This window comes from Drosophila suzukii, chromosome 2L (assembly GCF_043229965.1).
Source record: "Drosophila suzukii chromosome 2L, CBGP_Dsuzu_IsoJpt1.0, whole genome shotgun sequence".
In the NCBI taxonomy this organism is placed as follows: domain Eukaryota; kingdom Metazoa; phylum Arthropoda; class Insecta; order Diptera; family Drosophilidae; genus Drosophila; species Drosophila suzukii.
In genome coordinates, this window is record NC_092080.1 from 13,028,040 (window position 1) to 13,046,150 (window position 18,111).

At 39.1% G+C, this 18,111-nt stretch overlaps 1 protein-coding gene across 10 annotated transcripts in view; it reads right to left on the reverse strand.

Annotated features, from left to right (window-relative positions):
* Positions 1 to 18,111, reverse strand: part of CadN (neural cadherin) — a 131,427-nt gene that overhangs the window by 12,537 nt on the left and 100,779 nt on the right. For 6 of the 10 annotated variants that reach the window (XM_070996219.1, XM_070996226.1, XM_070996218.1 and 3 more), the window contains 5 exons: positions 7,119 to 7,262; positions 6,870 to 6,985; positions 5,756 to 5,920; positions 3,204 to 3,341; positions 57 to 1,380 (listed from right to left, as the gene is read on the reverse strand). In XM_070996219.1, coding sequence (XP_070852320.1) covers positions 57 to 1,380; positions 3,204 to 3,341; positions 5,756 to 5,920; positions 6,870 to 6,985; positions 7,119 to 7,262 — 1,887 coding nt within the window. Of the gene's footprint in view, positions 1 to 56; positions 1,381 to 3,203; positions 3,342 to 4,488; positions 4,651 to 5,755; positions 5,921 to 6,869; positions 6,986 to 7,118; positions 7,263 to 18,111 lie in introns of all 10 variants that reach the window. The other 4 variants (XM_070996231.1, XM_070996229.1, XM_070996224.1 and 1 more) reach the window with 1 other exon arrangement.

Genomic DNA, 18,111 nt, shown 5'->3' on the forward strand with positions numbered 1-18,111 from the left:
GAATGAAAATAGGAATCCTGAAAATTATTTTAGTGCTTAAAAAAATATGTACTCACTTTGATCCTGTTCCACCTTGAAAGAAGCACGGATAATATCATCGGCACTGGGGTCCAATCGGAACTGGAAAGGTGGACCATTACTCTTAGAGCGATCATCGTCATCGGTGGCCAGGATTTCCACCACTTTACGGGGAGGCACATGCTCAGGCAGTACTGGTCTGTAGTCTTTTAGGAACTTGGGAGCATTATCGTTGATATCCTGAACAATGACTGTGAGTGTAGCCGTGGCGGTTTTCGGTGGAGAACCATCATCTATAGCCAGGATCTTAACTTGGTGTCGGGGCACAACTTCTCGATCCAGGGAGCGTTGAATGGTCACCGAACCATTCTGGTTGATGGCAAACTGTCGCTGACGATCCGAAGAACGATCGATGGAGTAGGAGACCTTGCTCTTGCCACCCTGATCCGGATCGGTTGCCTTGAACTTCTCGAGCTCAGTGCCCACCTTGGTGTCCTCAAAAACGGAGACCTCCACATTGGCCCGATCGAAGTGTGGCTTATTATCGTTGATGTCCCTCAGTTTGACCACCACCCACGAGTAGGCCACATGGTACTTATCATTGTCATTATCCTCGCCCTTGTCGTTCACTTGAATGCGGAAACGGAAGCCATTGCTCTGCAGTTGATCCTCGTAGTCCAGGGGCTGTACGATTTTCAGAGAACCAGTTCCATCGTTATTTCGCACCATGGTAAACTTATCGGCACCATAGCCACTGTTGTCAATAACCTTGTACTGGAACTTGTTCGTTTCGTCTTCATCGTGTACGGTCACGGTTAAAATGGGCATTTCCGGCAGAGCAGTGCCATCCGTTTCGTCCACTTCCGTAAACCATTCGTCTTTCGTAAACTGCGGCGGCATATCGTTGATATCTTTAACCCGTATAGAGGCCGTCCCCGTCCCCTTTAACCCCCCGCCATCCATCGCAACGACCTGTATCGAGTAATCAGGGGTTCTTTCGCGATCCAGACAGCAAACGGCGGTCTTTATCACACCCGTGTCGGGTTCGATTTCGAAAATGGGTGACCCCGTCTCCTCCTCAATCACGTTCTTCTCGATGGAGTACACCAGGCGGGCATTGGAACCCTCGTTGGGATCGTCGTAGTCCACGGCCGTCATGGTCATCACCACCATGCCGGCGGTGCCGTTCTCCGTCACGTTGCCAAAGTAAACGCCCTGTGGGAAAATGGGGGCATTATCGTTGATGTCCTTCAGATTGACCTGGACATCCGCGTATCCCACGAGTCCCTCGCCACCCTCGTCCTGGGCGAATACAGTGAAGCGCCACTGGGGTCGTCCGTTCGGTTGATCGCGATCCAGGGGCTATAAAGGCATCCAAATAAAAGTGTGAGTTTAAGTGTAAAACGTTGTTATGGGTTAATATGCACAGGGGGTAATGCGTAATTTTAGCTGTCATAAAAGCAGAACCGATTAACATTGGGGTAAGGGGCACATAACATTGTTGTGGGTTAAGGGTTACACCATCTTCAACCCACGAAATTATCCTGTTACACAAAGCTCGGGGAAGCCACAAAAAATTGAAACCTGGCGCTGTCCCTGATGTTGATTGTGACTTTGATATGCATTCACAGCACCCTGAGTGATGTGTGTGTGTGGCTCCCACCTGGGCACCTGGGCACCTTTAACCCCCCTCCAACTCAACCTAACTCATTTTTAACCCCCTTTGGCTAACGTATGCAAATAATAAAAAAATGCGCAAGAGAAAAACCCCGATTTTAATCAGTACTTTGTATCTGTTGGCTGCTGGCAACCCTTGTATAATGCCCCAAACCCTTGTTAGCAAATCGCAGCCCCCGACCCCTTAACCCTCCACCGCCCTCCTTAACCCACGGTGACATGTGACAGGCACAGCAGAGCGACAACAAGAGGAGCTTTTCATGGCGCTGACATTGGATTTGCCGTAAAAAAAATGTGTACGAGGCGACAACAACAAAGGAAATGTGTGTGTATAAAAATAATTCGGTTGATGGATTACACAGAAAGATACTCTGGAAAAATATGCTGAAGCCTTTTAAAAACCCATTCAAGGATATTACTCATTTACATCTACTTGCCTACCTTTGTATTTACTATATCATCAGTCATGGATAAATTCAAGAAAATTCCTATCCCTAGCCCCACCTACTATCTAAAATTCCCTAGAAATACCCTCTAAATGGGGAATAAAAGAAAAATATGTACACATAGTCATCGCTTTAATTTGCATGACAAATTTGCCAACATTGTTATGACATATTCAATTTAAGGGATTAGTTGTGAGTGGGTCACATACTGTGCGTTTCATAACCCCCACCTCTCTGTGAAGAATGCGGTACAGCTGTTTGTTATCCCTTATCAAGTTCCCCTCCCGCCAGCTTTAGAAAATTATATTCACGTAGAGAGGGAGATGGTCTATGGACTGAAATAGCCGAATTGTGCGGCAGAAATGTTATTCGTTTTATTTTTTTATTTTAGCTGGACACATGGGAATTTCATTTCATTTGGCTTTGGCGTTTTTGGGACTACACTAGAGTTAAGTGAAATTTTTCAACTAGCATGTGGCGAGGGATTTTCAATTGTGATTTTGCAATTAGTTTTAATTTACTTTTCCATTGATGCTTTTGTACAGGCTTTTAGCGGAAAATTTAAAGAGCAGTCGTAATCAGGTGGTTTAAATTACTCTGTGCCTTTTTATTTCAAATGAAATACTTTCTTTTAAAAGCAGTGAGACCTTGGGGGTCATCAGTCACTTTCTCTGTCTCAACGAATCCATTTAAGCAATTCATTTAACAGCTGAATGAGAACCCGCCTTTTGTCCATCAACTGCAACTTAAATGTTAAATAATGAGCACGTAGACAGTTTCGCACGTTGGCATTTTGTGGAGATTGCGATTGATTCGAAACGGTTTTAAAAGCACATTGATGGGGCTTAATCAGCGAGAGCATATTTCGAAATTTCCCCCATTATTTTCAGTTTCTGACCAGCTGTGGCCTTGGCCAGCTTGACCAGGATTTTTTAAATGCCGCATTTTATTTATTATTATTTATTTATGCCCGCGAACATTTCTGCTCACCGGCCATTGGCAATTTGTTAATGCTTAAATTACGAGCGGAGCGTAGTGGTTCTGTTTTCGCTGATGACTTACCTTTAAAACGAATATTTCGCCGGTGGTGCGGTTGATGTCGAATTTGCTATTGGCCGGATTATCCGGATCAATGCCTTGGCCCGTGAGGAAGTACACGATGTTCTGGGGACGATCCTTGTCGCCATCTGTGGCCGTAACCTGTTCATCCAGCGCGGCAAATAAATGCAGATATTTATTATTTATGGTCGGAAGAGGGCAGAAAAAACCGAATAAAAATAATATATAAATGAGCAAAAAATTGCAGTTAAGCAGTACAGAAATAATACAAACATGCCACGCAAAAACTAATTCAATAACAAAACTATTTCATGCTTCGGTTAGTTTAAATATGTGTTTTGTAAGTGGAGAGAGCATATTTTTTCACTTTTTCAATAATACTTTACAATGGCTTATATTTGCTTTAATTGTCATTTCGGCATTTTTTCAGTCGTTTTTTCTATGGATTATGATTTATTTGCCAAGTGCTGTCAGGTATTAGGTTTGGCCAGTGAAATAATATTTTTGTTAGAAGTGGGCGGACACAAATGGTAAATAAAATATTATTTGCTAATGGTTAGTAAAACGTAAATATAAACAAAGTTAAAGTGCTGACTGATTGATTTTAATTCCCTTTGTTGGCCTTAAGCGCCAACTATGTCCATTTTAATTAAATTAGTTGGGCGCCAGTTGGCCACAAGTGAAACATGGCAAAACCACAACAGAACTGAAAATCTGGGCGGGTCAGGCTTAATCGTGCAAATGTGTGGCATTAATACTTAAAGAGCGTATTGAATTTAATTAGCAGCTTTTGGTGGCAAACAGAAAATGGCTAATGGAAAACATGTACGATAAATAAAAAGTGAATATTTTTGCACAATATTTACGCATGCAATTAAAGGCCGCAGGGATTTTGCAGCAATAAAATCGATTTCTCGTTAAAGTAGCCCCCACTGATTGCTGTACCTCGGCGCAAAGTCATAGACTTTTAATAGTAGACCAAACGGAAATGCCCAGGGAATTTTCTTTTCAATTTGCACAATTATCGTTGAATGGTTTTTAATAAATTCGAACATTACACCTTGCACACGGCGATTATTCATTATGTTTACGGTTTGTTATGGCTGGTTTACACAAAGTTTACATGGGGAAATGAGACTGAATGAGATTTTGTGCGGCTCGATTGTTGGGTTAAATTAATTGCTACATGGTGGAGCTGCTTTGTTTGTTTGCCTTATGCTATGCGCTTTATTTCGCATTCAGTATGATTTTATGTACAGGACTCTGGTATGGTAAATAATATAGCGACCTGCATGATGGTAAAGGGCGTGTCGGTCATTCCCTCGTCGAGAGTTCGCTCATAGGATGTCTGCGGGAATCGCGGTGGCAGATCGTTGACGTCGCGCACATTTATGACGATTGTTGTTTGATTTTCATTCAAACTGTCCGACGCAACCAATTTCAGTTCGTACTTTATGCAAGCATTAAATAAAATATATGGCCAACGGAAAAATGCCGAGGTGGTGGGGGAAGAGAACAAAAAGGTGAAAAAAACAACGAAATTAAACAATAAATTTAAAATGCACATAAATTACGAAAAGAACATAAAACTATTGATAAAAAATTAAATTAAAGCTCGCTTGATAATTTACACATGTTGAAGATGAGTCCAGCGAATATCTTGTAAATGTTTTTCCACTCTTGACTTGACAGCTTATTTGCATTTTCCATATTCAATAGCGCGGTTGTTTACTCATTAAAATGCAATAATTTAATCGACTCTTTCAATTATGCATTACAAACTGCATAGTAATTTGAAATTTCGTATGATAATCGACATACTTTCAAGTCATCTTAATTTTTTAATATTTTTTTTGTCGTTGCCTGCTTAATGATAAATCAATAGTATTACCATATATTTTTCTGCAAACCGCAAATTAAATATTTTGTGTGTGTGTGCTCTGTAAATAATTTCCATTTTTTTATCCAGGCTCACATTTTACATTTGACCACTCTAGAATGGACAGCATTTTTTAATTGCCCAATTACTTTTCCTCATTTTTTGTTCACTAGCCTTAAATCAAACGAAAAAGCGGGGAGTGGAACAACATGCAAATGGCCTCACATATTTATATGGCATTCTTCTATACTTGAAAAAATGCATTGGTTTTGTTTTTTCAATGTAAATGTATTACCAAAACAAAACAAAATAAAATTGGCATTGTAAAGTCCATTAATATTGCAAAGCAGTAAATATCTTTAATATGTCAACAATTTATTGAGTGAATTTGAGAGGGGCAAAAAGTCAAAACTCCTTACCCTTGATTGATTTTAATATGGGCAATCAAAAATAAAATCAAAATGATACATTTCAGCGGAACAGTTCTAAAAACATTTCACTCTAGCATTCTATGTGTGTATATTTTGTGCAATAAAATGTGATTCAGGCAGTTTTTCGGGGCGGGGAAAATCTTCAAAACAAAAACTCAACACATGCAATAAAATCTAGCGGAACGAAAACTCTACTGAGAAAACAAAACAAAAGTTGTGAACTAAGTTTTGTCTTATTCATTGACCTGCAGAACGCGTTTGGGCAAATTTCGATCATCCTCTTCGGTAATCTGGGTGCGATAAGTGGGTCGCTCAAAAACGGGGGGATTATCGTTAACATCCTTGACGTGGATAATCACGGTGGTGTAGTTCTCCTTCAAGTTATCGGAGGCGGCCAAACGAAGTTCGTACTGAACGCACAGGGAGAAAAATATATCTTATAATTGCGTCGATGGCACATCATTATGAAAGGAAACTTGATATACCATAACATGAACGGAAACTAAATACATTTTATAAATTTAACGGGCACCACACCTGACGCACATAGGTGTATCTATTTCATTACGCATATATGTAACAATATTTTAATATTTTCCCTTGCTTAAAAAATATTCAAGTTAAAAAAAAATTAATCTTGCAATTTTAACTGATTGGCCTAACAAATGTGAATATCTTTTCTCAGGGAAAAGTTTCCCTTGCCGCCTTTCAATTAAAGTCACGAAAATGAAATGATTGACTGACTCTGCACTTTGGCAATTGTTCAAATTTCAATTCAATTAATGGTTGGCCATTCCTTTTCTTGCCTTCGGTATTTGACTTTTTGACCGCAGTTCGTGTTCCAAAACTTGTTTGAACTTTTAAATATTTAAGCAGCCTCGCGGTGCGCGAAGCGTGTAAATTGAAATTCAAAGGGAGAGCGAGTTTCTTAATGAATTTTATAGTTGGCCAAGAAGAAGAGGGCCTTAATGCCTGGTTGGGCTGAGACCTTAAATTTTCCTGTGGTTTTTCTAGGAATTCAGTTTCTTTAAGCTTTCATTTTATTCCTATGATTTAGTGAATAATTTGTTCCTTGTGGCTTTAAACAAATTTGTACATGTTTTTTTTGGGTTTGTTTTATTGTAATCCCTGTTGTCCCTTATGTATTCTCAGCTTTCCAATGACATAAACAAATCTCACAGTCGACTAAGCCCGCAACGCTTATGTCATAAATATATCTGGCCTGCGAAAGAACGTTTGTCGATTACAGAGGACTCCTCTACGGGTTTCCACTTTGCATTTTTCATTTTTGTTTTCGGTACCCGGTTTTTGTTATTTTTTTTTGGGTTTTTGGGTTTTTTTTTTTGGTTTTTTACTTACCCGGCGTCGAGTTTCGTAATCTAAAGCGCCAGCTACATAAATGGCACCCGTCATATTTTTAACCGCAAAAGCGCCGCCAATGTTGCCGCTTGTAATTTCATAGCGGATACGTGAGGCTGTGAGGGAAAACCGCAGAAAAATTCAGGAAAAAGATGGAAAAACGAGCAGAGAAATATGTGTATGTAAGATAATAATTGCGGAATTTCTGGGCATATATTTTTTGGGGCACAGAGGACACCCTCTACTTACACTCGTCGTGATCCTTGGCGGTTACAGTGAGCACTGTGTGCTGAATGTCCTCGTTCTCATCCACTTCGGCCTCGTACAGCGATTTGTCGAAATAGGGCGGATTATCGTTTTTATCGGCGATGCCAATGCGTATGAATTTGGTGACTGTCGATGGGCAAAAAAGAAGCAAAAAAGTTAGAGAAAAAGAACACCATTTCGCTCGGTTAAGTTTCTCGTTTTCAATTTGACACTCAAAGATGGTTGGTACTTCGCAATTATCACGTACTAGACACAATGAGGGAAAACTTTTTGCCCCGCCAGACAGAGCAACAATTTGAAGCCTCTTATTGAGGCGACAAACATTTTGTTTGCCTTTTATTTAAGACTAGCCCCCCTACCAGTTTCCTTTCTTTTTTATGCCTGGGACTTTTAAACGCGTTTTGCATATTAAACAGCCAGGGATATTTTGGTTTTCCATTTGATTTTTATTTGCATGTGCGATGATGTAATTTATTTGATATTCATGGGTTTTCCGTTTGATCGCAGACTGGAGTAGGCGGTAATACGATTGCAAATGTATTCAAGTGAAATTTTATTTTCAGCCCATTTAAACCTCTTGTCTCGAGTATTCACTGGCACAATTAACTATTATTACCGCTGCAAATGTTAAACAACACCTATTGTGGCTGCCAAAATTGCTTCGAACTCACCGAAATTAATTTCAAATTTATTCCCCACACAGACCACTCGTTCCGCCCGAGTTGAGTCCAAGTACACAGATGATTTAATATGCCAGGGTGGGCCAATAGAACAAGAAAACTCGATGGGAAGTAGAGTAGTTTTGGGCGGAGAAAAGGAAAAGACATACAGAACACCACTGACAATGAGACATATCAGTGAGCAGAGATGTCAGGCAGCTAGTAAATTACATATATCATTTATAATTGCACCAATTCCAACGGACAACAAAGCCAGTGCGTTTTAATTAAATAAATGCAGAGGCCATCTGACCAAACGAAAACCTGAGGACTATACACAAATCTATGGCAACAGATGCGACAAAACTTTTGCCGCTTAACAGCCCATTTAGAAATGGGGAAATGCACAGGGAAAAGATTTTGTAATCTTTAAATACAAATATTTTCTTAGATCCTGATATTATTTTCAATATTAGTCCAGTATACAACAGAATATTTCTTGATTTGTGAAAAGTAGGTACTAATATTTAATGATACTTATATTTTTCATAAGTAAAATAATTCGTATTAGTTTAAAGAAATTTTCATAGAACATATAAACAATTTAGGTAGTATTTTCTCCCAGTAAGGTAACTAGGATCTTGACTCAAATATTTCTGTTTATCAGTTTACTTAGCCATCCTGAGAAGGACAACTTTCTCTTGTGCCTGCGTTGTTTGTGTTTCGGTTTATAATTTTGCTGCCTTGACTGGGCATTATCTGTGTGCAAGAATTATGCACATTTGCTGCTGCAGGTTGACAACTCCCATTGCAAGCCGGGCGCACATGGCGTATGTGTGATAAGTTCCTAACCCTTCGCATGCTCTCCCACCATGGCGCTTAAATTAGCAAATGTTTGGGGCCAATTTTGAATTAAATTTATTGCAAAACATTGCTAATTGCCAACTCGACTGTGCCTAGGTTTCTATGTGACGACATTTTAATTAAAACTTGGCAAAATCCTGCTGCAAGACCGGCATTAAATGCAAATAATTTCCAGCATGCTTATTAATATTTATACTTCATTCAAAGGCCTTGCATTTGCCAGATGAACATTATTGTAACCCCATTTTTTGTGTGTTCTGAAAAGGCAAAAAGGATTCTTTCATTCACCAAGCCTTGCTAATTACCCATGATATATCATTAAAAATAATGACGTCCCTTGGCTGCAGAAATCAAATTAAGTAATTGCATTACTCGAACTTATGTCTTTTATTGCAATTCAGGTTCTTAATTGTGGCACTTTTTTATAATTAATAAGTGTCATTTTAATCGCAGGACAACTGTCATCCTTTAGCTCGCATAAATGTGCACTTGCTCGTTTTGCCTCTTTGCATAATATTGTATATGATGACCTCCGATATATGTGTCGCTATATATATATGGAACCCAGAGTTTTTCATTAAATTCCCACAGAAATTTCTTCCTTGACTTTATTACGTCAAAATTCAATTTACCTTTATGCAGATGAGGGCGAGTTTACGTGGTGTGTGCAATATATATTGAATGCTGATGTTTAACTTGTAAAAATTTCATGCTGCCTCATGTGTATATTTTTGACGCAGATTTTTTCCGCATGCCAACCACTTCTTTGAGTTCTACGGGCTCGGATAAATGGAATTTTATGAGTTTTTATTAAGCACATTGCCGGGATGTGTGGACTTTAAAGCGCGCTATAAGCGAAAATATATTTTATAGGGTAAAATATTTTACAATAAAGAAAACACCCAGGGCCAAACGAGTCAAAAGTTAACCCAATTTGGAAAGCTTTTATCCCATCTCCTTTATCGGCTTACGAGGCCGAAGCCCAACCCTTGAAATACTTTATCTATTTATCTAACGCCAATTTTATTGCATTCTTCAACCCGACCGCACTCCCATAAACTAACTCCAAATCAAATAGAAGATATCCCATTGAGCTTTTGAGCTTTCTGACACACACATTCGCCCACTGACAACCAACGAATTTGATGGTGAATTGTGTGTGCAATGTTTGGACAGCTGCTGGGGAATCCTTTGGGTTTCGGATGGGGTCCCTGTTCTTCTAGGATCTCAAGTCGAGTCCTTTGTGCGGCCATAAAAGCTGACATTGAAGCAATTTGGGTTAACTGCAGTCGAGTGGCGAAATCAAAGTCAACTTTATCACATATTTAGCCGATGGAAAATGTGTCACATTCGCCTTCTCCCCGGCCAAATAAATAGTGTTCGATATATATTCCGCTTTCCTTTTTTTTTTCTTGCCCCCGAAAAGCTGCCACGCTTAGCTGCACAAATGCCACATGCCACATGCCACGCCCCCCTCCAATTCAAGTGTCATAAATTTATGCGCTATTTTCGCTTGTTCAGGCGTTCCGCCATCCAAACATATTTATATATGTATATGCACTACGTGATGTGGCACAATGTCAAAATCAAAGACGCCATATTTTTCCTCAGTTTTCCTTAACAGTTTTTCCCCGCAGCCATTCCAGTTTTTCGCGTCCGGTCTTCTTCGGTGGGGCAAAGTTTATCGACAAGTTTCGCACTTGAATGAATTTTAACGATATTAAATAGCAGAACGAAAACAAACACTATCAGGAGTCGAGAGAAATATTTTTATAATGGTAGTCTTACCAGCAAGGCTTTAAGTTTTCGAGCAGGCAACCAATTTAAGCAAGTTTCGAATAATATTCATAATTATCTTAATATTTTTTAAATAATTTATTTACCAACTTGGCTGGTCTTTCACATTTTCAATATAGAAGTAGAAAAGTATTACTCAATCACTCTATTTTAAGGTCTGCACTTCCCTGCTTTCTCGAGGTAAAAACTAATTGGCCAAGATGCAGTTTCCCTTTGGCCATTCCATTTTATGTCCGCCGCTGTTGCAATGGCAACACAATGTACGATATAAAAGGAAATCACTGACCATCCGCTTGTGGCTATATGTGGCTATGGTTGGGCCATTAATGGCGCTTAATGTGGCCAGGCTATAAAGACAAGCTAACTGCATGTCCAAAGCTAATGCCGCCGAGGGGAAACTGTGGCATCTAAATTGTTGCAAAAATATTTTATTGCAATTCTTGAGACCCGGCTCGTAAAAACTGTTTCAAATGCATTTTGTCGCTTGGCTGCTGCTGATTTTTTTATGATTGTGGTCTGGCTGTATGTCAGTTTTCCCCGTCTGTCCATCTCACTGACTGGCAGCTGTTCCCCGCTGTTCGTCCTTGGATTTAAAAAAAGATATATACATATAGATGTGCCCACATGCGAGAGCTGCAACAATGTTTCTGCGGTTCACTTGGATATTTTGCACGCCTGTCCGTGTCATGTGTATATGATTGTCCTGTTTGCGGTTATTGAGGTTTTTTCCCTCTACCATCACCGAATTTTGTGTGTTCACACTTTTTCCCAATTATCGACTAATTTATGCTCCCAAAAAGATTCCGAGTGGCACTTTTTAATTAGTTTAAACGCCAGGCACAGCCACGAAAAGCCATTAAAATCAATTGACAGTCAAGGGAGCTGGGTACCATTTGCCACCAGAAAGTCAACAAGAAATTGTTGTCACGTACGAACAGCAAATTTATGAACCAAAAATTTGGCAGGACATTAATTGATAAAGAAGAAAATAAGTAGGTATATATATGTAAGGGACCCAGGTGGATGATAAATCGTCACGAAAAAAATTACCTTCAAGTTTTCTTAAAGAAATTGAAGCACGCAAGTGAATACAAAATGGCTAGAGACGACCTTAATAACATTTTCGATGCTGGCGACAAGGAGCAAAAGCAAACGAGTTTTCCTGGGGGCCTGTTGCGGTTTTTGTGGCCGGCAGCAGGGAAAGTGAGAATAAGAAACATTTCTCCCTTTTGCCGATGACAGTTGGCCCGAAAGAAGGGGGCCCGGAATCATGTAGCAGACCCCCGAAACAGTTGTCATTGCAGTTGTTTCTGCTGCATACGATTGTACAATTACCAAATGGCCATAATTCTGCCCTGACCAAAAACTAGTGACCCTGTTCTTGCACTTGACTTGTTTATGCTGGTCTCGGTCCCGTTTCGAATTTATGCGGACAACAGTAGCAGCTTTTGCATAATGAATGGCCAGCAATGGGTTAGCCAGCTGGGGGACCCACTCAGCCCAATCAGCCCACTCAGCCCCCACAATTGCCAGTTGTCGCCACTTGAAGGGGACTCGTTCTCAGTTGCGACATCGCAAATTGACTGCCAGAAAACTTCGCTGTCAATGGAGTTTAAGGAAAATCAGCTGAATGCTTGCTGCACTTTCGGAAAAAATACGTAGTTGTCAGGAAAATGTTCTATCAAAATCTGGTAACTTTTAAAAATTGAAACCTAATAATGATGATACTAGTAAATCCTTTTTGGATGGACTTTTAAATAAATAATTAATGAAATGGTGAAGGAAAAGGATAATTCAATATGTGGGAAAGTGCAAAAATTGCTGCTGATAATTTTGCCAATCAAATTTCAAATTGATTGTCTAAAAACTTTATTTTATAATGGTGCCTTAAATTTATTTAGTTAGAAAAAGTATGAAATATATTTTATTTTTTAGTTTCCATTGCAAAAATAAAGTAAATTCTAGGAACTGTGAAGCAAAATATAAATTTTTTGAAAAAGACACGAGGAATAGGTTAAGTATACATGTACTTAAGGATTAAAACTGTTTGCGAGATAAATAGACAAATGAAATTGTAAGTTGTTTTGTATTTTCTAGTAGACTTCCTGATTATAATTTTTCTTCTAGTGTACAAGAAAAGCAGCTCTAAAGTGTCGGTAAACTACGTCAAGTGGACAAAGTGCTATATCACCGGAAACTTGCCAAGACACCTGCTGCCCGGTGCCTTTTGGGCCGGGGGCGACTAATCATGCCGAAAGGACAGCGGCGGAAAGTTGCGGCCCCCGTGTCATAGTTTAAATTATGTGCGCAACTTTCGCCAAACTTTTAATAGCATCCACAGCTTGCCAATCGAACGGTGTAAACATGTCGGGCATTTCGACCCCGTCTCTCTATCACAGCATATGCTCATTGATTGGCCAAACTATCCATACCACTCGTGGAAAAGTCGGCTGGCAATAGCAGTAGTTGGCCCAAATGCGTGCCTCGCATTCAGTATTCGCTTTTCCGAGGTAAATTAGTTTTCCACCGCATCGCAGTGAAGCATTAAATTGTATCTCTCGAGCGAAACTTTCAGCGCAACTGTCCAAGAATATTCCGGAGTTTCCATCAAGTATTCCAGCCAAAAGCGACAGGTGGACGAAGACTGGCGATGTGAGCCAATTTAAGTTCTCTGCCAAGTTAAACTCTTTAAAGCCAGACAATAAAATCGTTGCGAGTTGGGGCAAAATGGTGAAAAGTGGCCAACAAATTAGAATCCAATTAATAAAAATTACTGGCCTGGCGCTTTTGTAGAGCGACTGTTTCAGTGCCTCAGTTTTCCTCTCGAGACTCAATGGCGAATGTCTGTCGGTAATGACAGACACCAACATCAGTGGCCCCCAGTCGACATTGTATTATTTACGCAAATGGAGATAATTATCCTGCTCGAATGGCCATTAGGCATCGAGTGGCTGGCCGAGGAGAACTTTCAGCGTTTGATAAACTCAAATTAATTACATTGATTTATGCCATTCCAGGGAAGCGAGACCAAAGTCACGCGTGACTTATCGACACTTGTCTCTGGCATGACACAGCCAACGCCTTTGTATCGAGCATTTTCCCAGACGTCGAAGGACGAAGGACGAAGGACCACCCCGGGCATCAATCAATTTTTTGTAGCAATTTATCAAACTATTCCGCTGTGATACAATTTAAATTGTTGCCTAGTTTTGCGGCGGCACGTCCGCAAATTGCTTATTTTACTCTATATGTTTTTACTGTAGTTTTGTGGCAGGAGTGGGCCTCGCAGTTACTGAATGCATACACTCGCACAAAAAATACACTACATTCATTTTCTATTCTGAGAAATATATAAGATGACAGATCATATTACAGTCTAGTGAGTACTTGGAATTTAAGTATAATTCTTCATAAAAAAGGAAGGGTTTTGAACTCTTATCAACCTCTAGATAAAGTTTGTATATGACGGCTTACATTGTTATAGTGTTATAAAAATCTACAGCATCTTTTTACATTTATACATTTTTAGATACAATTTATAAAATTTTTAGGACATTTCTTTTCGAGTGTACCCTTATATTTGCTTCACTTTTTTTGAGAAATCGCATCAACAATGTCGTGCGCATGTTTTGTCAATAATATTTTCCATTTGATTGATGTTCTTGCCATAAAAACCATTGAAATGTGCTTCAAATGGAGATGGAAAATGGCAGGGGCGAAGCCATCGATGTGGAGACACATGGGTGTACGTATATGCAGGATATCCTATGTGGCATGCAGGATGTGTGCGGAGTGTTCATAAAACGTCTCCAGACTTGGGTTCTGTCTGTGCGGCACTGTTACTTTCAACTAGCAGCTGCTGCTGGTGGGTGAACAATGTTTTGGCTTTTATGGTCGCAAATTCATTGTTGGGAGCGACGAAGGCTTCGCCACTATCTACATCAGCCAACTATAAATATTGTTTATGCCCCTTGTGGTCGGTGCCATATTACACAATGTTTGTTGCGTCTACAATTTCTGGTTTATGTTGGGGTCGCCACCTAAGCATAAAATTTTATTTAAGAGTGGGGTAGACGTGGGGATATCAAAAACTTGACCCCCATCCATTTGTACTAAATGGAAAATAGAACCGAGTCTTAAATAGATATGGGCTTAGAACATTGTTAGTACTGAAACCCAATAAACTTAGAGAATTAAATTAAAAAATCTCCAATAAAGGTCCATATATTTTTCGATAACCTATGCAATCCACATTTACACATTCATATCCCGACTCAAATATGCAATCAGTTTAAATAGAAGAATATTCATTTCGTATGAATGTGGCAAACAATCCAATGGCAAACGAAAATTCTTGTGCAACGGAAGCTTGGCTTATCTGGGGCACACGGATTTATAGATATAATATTTTTGTATTCCTATCCCTATACCTATTCCCTATTCTAGCTCGTTTCCAATATGGGCAATGAAATTATTTGTGTTACCGAAACAATAGGGCTTCGAGTTCAAATGTTATATTTGTTTTTCACATTTGATCTCACTTGCTGTTTTAGGGCTTATATATATGTATTTCATTGGCACTTTTTTGGTCGCGGAAATGGAAATATAAGATATGTATGTAGAACGGTGTTGGAATTTCCCATTGAGCTTTCAGGTTTTTGTGAAAAATTAAAGTGTCAGCAATGGGTGTTGCACCACCTGGCGTATGCGCAATGTTTTCAGAATTTGGCCCTTATTGTGTGTGCTGTATTTTCCTTTTGGCCAGAACACAGATCTATTTGCTATCTTTGTGTGCGAGTGTGGCTAACAACAGTCATGCATATTTTTAGGAACTCTGTTTCCTTCCACCTATCGTTTGTTGGGTTTGCTTCCATTGTTTTTTATTGACCCCAGCACATGAAAGTTTCCGGCTTTTCTTCACTCCTCTCAGCGTTCGTTGTTTTCTTTATAAGCAGCTTAAAGTTGAAGGGGATTGCATATAAAGTTAACTGCACCGAACTTTAGCGTCAAAGTAATTAAAGTTTCTGCTCGATGCGGTTAAGCGAAGTACCAACCTTACCTGAGTGCGGTTTTTATAGAGGATGGAATGGGCGATTTGTTTACCTGCAATGAAATGTAAGAAGAGGAAATTGCTTTAGTACAGGATCGAAGATTAGATGGGAAAAAGATGCTTTCTTTTAAATAACCAAGAACTCCTTAAAAACAGTCAAAATGCTTTTAGCATATTCAATTACTGAATACCTCCCTATTGGAGTATCTCCATTTCTGCTAACATTTCTCCAGCTTGTTTTCTGACTCACTCAAAGGAAGTTTGTATTTTCCTAATTAGTCACATAAATGTATCAGTTTACTTCCCATAAGCAAATGAATTTAGCGACTTGAATTTCAGTGCCAATAGCCAAATGTAGACTTTGTTGGTTCCTAAACTGGAAAGTTAATTGGGCTCTAGTTTCTATTAAATGAAATCCTAATGAAATAATTTTTTAATTATATTTTGTAAATTACATTTACCTTTTTACTTTTCTTGACAACAGGAAATCTGCACTTGACATTGGACACTCTTTGTGATGTTAAATTGTAGGCTTTTGTGTTGCAAATTAAATGTTCCGCACCACGGAAGCTTGTTAAAATCAAGTTTATTATTTCACACATTGGTTTTGTTTATTTCGCTTCCCGTTTTTTATTTGTTTTGCAACTTGTCATGTTGAATGAATCAGAAGCAAAGCTGGGAATTTCCCTTAGTTGCATAATCTGAGTTTGACGTTGGCAGCAAAACACAACCGGGGTGACAAAAGTGACAATGAAAAGCAGGAAAACGAGAAGTCCCGCTGCAAGGATAAGGAAGGTGGCCAAAAAAGTGCTTTGTAATCAGATTAAAAGAGGAAGCTGGAAGGACTGGAGGCTTTGGCTTTGTTAGAACGATTCTTGATTCACCTTACCCATCTATCCCTCTATTTTTTTTTTTTTGCCTAGCCAAGTCTGTTTGTTATGTGAACCAATTAGGACAGACTTTGGGATCGCGCCTTACCTAACGTTTATTTTTTCCATGAATTGGGTGATTAAATTTAAGATGCGCCAAAGAATCATTTTCCGCTTTTAGCAGTATTTCATTAACTTTTATTTGTTTTAATTATAGCTTGGAAAATAAATAGAAAACAACGCTTGTTTTCATTTAACCGGAATGGCCAGAAAGAGATAGGTAGTTAGGTAGTGCTCTGTGCGAAAGAGACGGACGACTGTGTCGCTAAGCCAGCTTCATCCTAAGCAACAACAAAAATGGCAAAAAAATATAGCCAGCGAAATAGCATAAAATATTGTAAAACAGCGCTCTCTGTTGCATTTTAATTACATTTGCATAAGATGCAGCTTATCTGCCCCATGCCATGCTTCGCTGCAGTTTCCAGTTTGCGCAAGTCGGCACTAAAAACCTTTCGATATATATAAGGTCTGTTTTTTTGCATATTTAAGATTCTAAACATTTAAAGAGAGGGAAAAAAGTGAGGGAAAATATTCCAGAAAATAGGGGTATATTTTAAAACTAATTTATTCAGTTGTTTTACAAGTAAGCTGTGAAAAAATCTCTGTTTCTGGATAAATCTATTTGAACTCCGCTTTATATAAAAAATGTAGCATACTTTTTGACACCTTTATATGTGAGTTCATCAGCCTGGTAATTTAATTGGCAAAAGTCCGTAGAAAATGAATAATTTGCCAATAATTACACTTTATTTAAACAATTCGCTTGTGCTATTTTTGCCTTTCTCATTGACTGTCATAATGAAATAATTTCCACCACTCAAAGCTTCAATTTAAATGGGAATAACATATTTTCTGCGACCCCACAACTGACTTAATTACTTCAAAAAAATGTGAAAAGTGCTGAACGCGTTTCCTGACCCTTCAGAAGTGACCAATCCCAACACTCTTTGCAACAACGAGTGTCATCGTCATCATCAGCCGCCGCGTTGTCATTTGGTGACAGTTTGTTCAAACAATTTGCGCAAAAAACTCTGAGCATTTAACAAATACCAAGGGAGCGAACAAAAAAAAAAGTATTTCGAAATAGTTCCTGCACTGTTGGAATGTGGCCAACAAAAAAATTGTGGAAAAACAACTGGCAACAAAAAATTATATAAATAAAAGCGAGTCAACAATCTCACAACACGTTGCAAGTGGCAATGCACATTTTTATCAACATTTTGTGTGCGTGCTGAACATGAATGTGGGCGTGGCACGTCCCACTGATTAATTGCAGTTTGGTTTAAGAATTCCAGTTGAAAGCGGAAAAATAATGGCTATCTCTGATCTGGATAAAATTCGTAAATATTAACAAAGGTTTTTGGGGCTAATAAAAACCATGCATTCAGTCTATGAAAAGGTAACCTTGGAAACGTATGAACCCATAGAGATTTTCGCAGAGTGTGGCTTGGCAGATTAAAGCCTGAATTAAACCCGGGGCCTCCTACCTTTTTCATTTCTTTTATGCCTTAGCTGCAATCTTTGCCAGTTGCTATTTACCTTACGTGTTCACATTTAGTTCATTTGTTTGTGCAGCTTCCACTCAATATGTTCGAGGAGCCGGTTCTGTTGTGGCTTATTTCATTATCCCAGACCAGTCCAAACAGGCCATGTATTTTTTCCCCACCGCCGCCCAT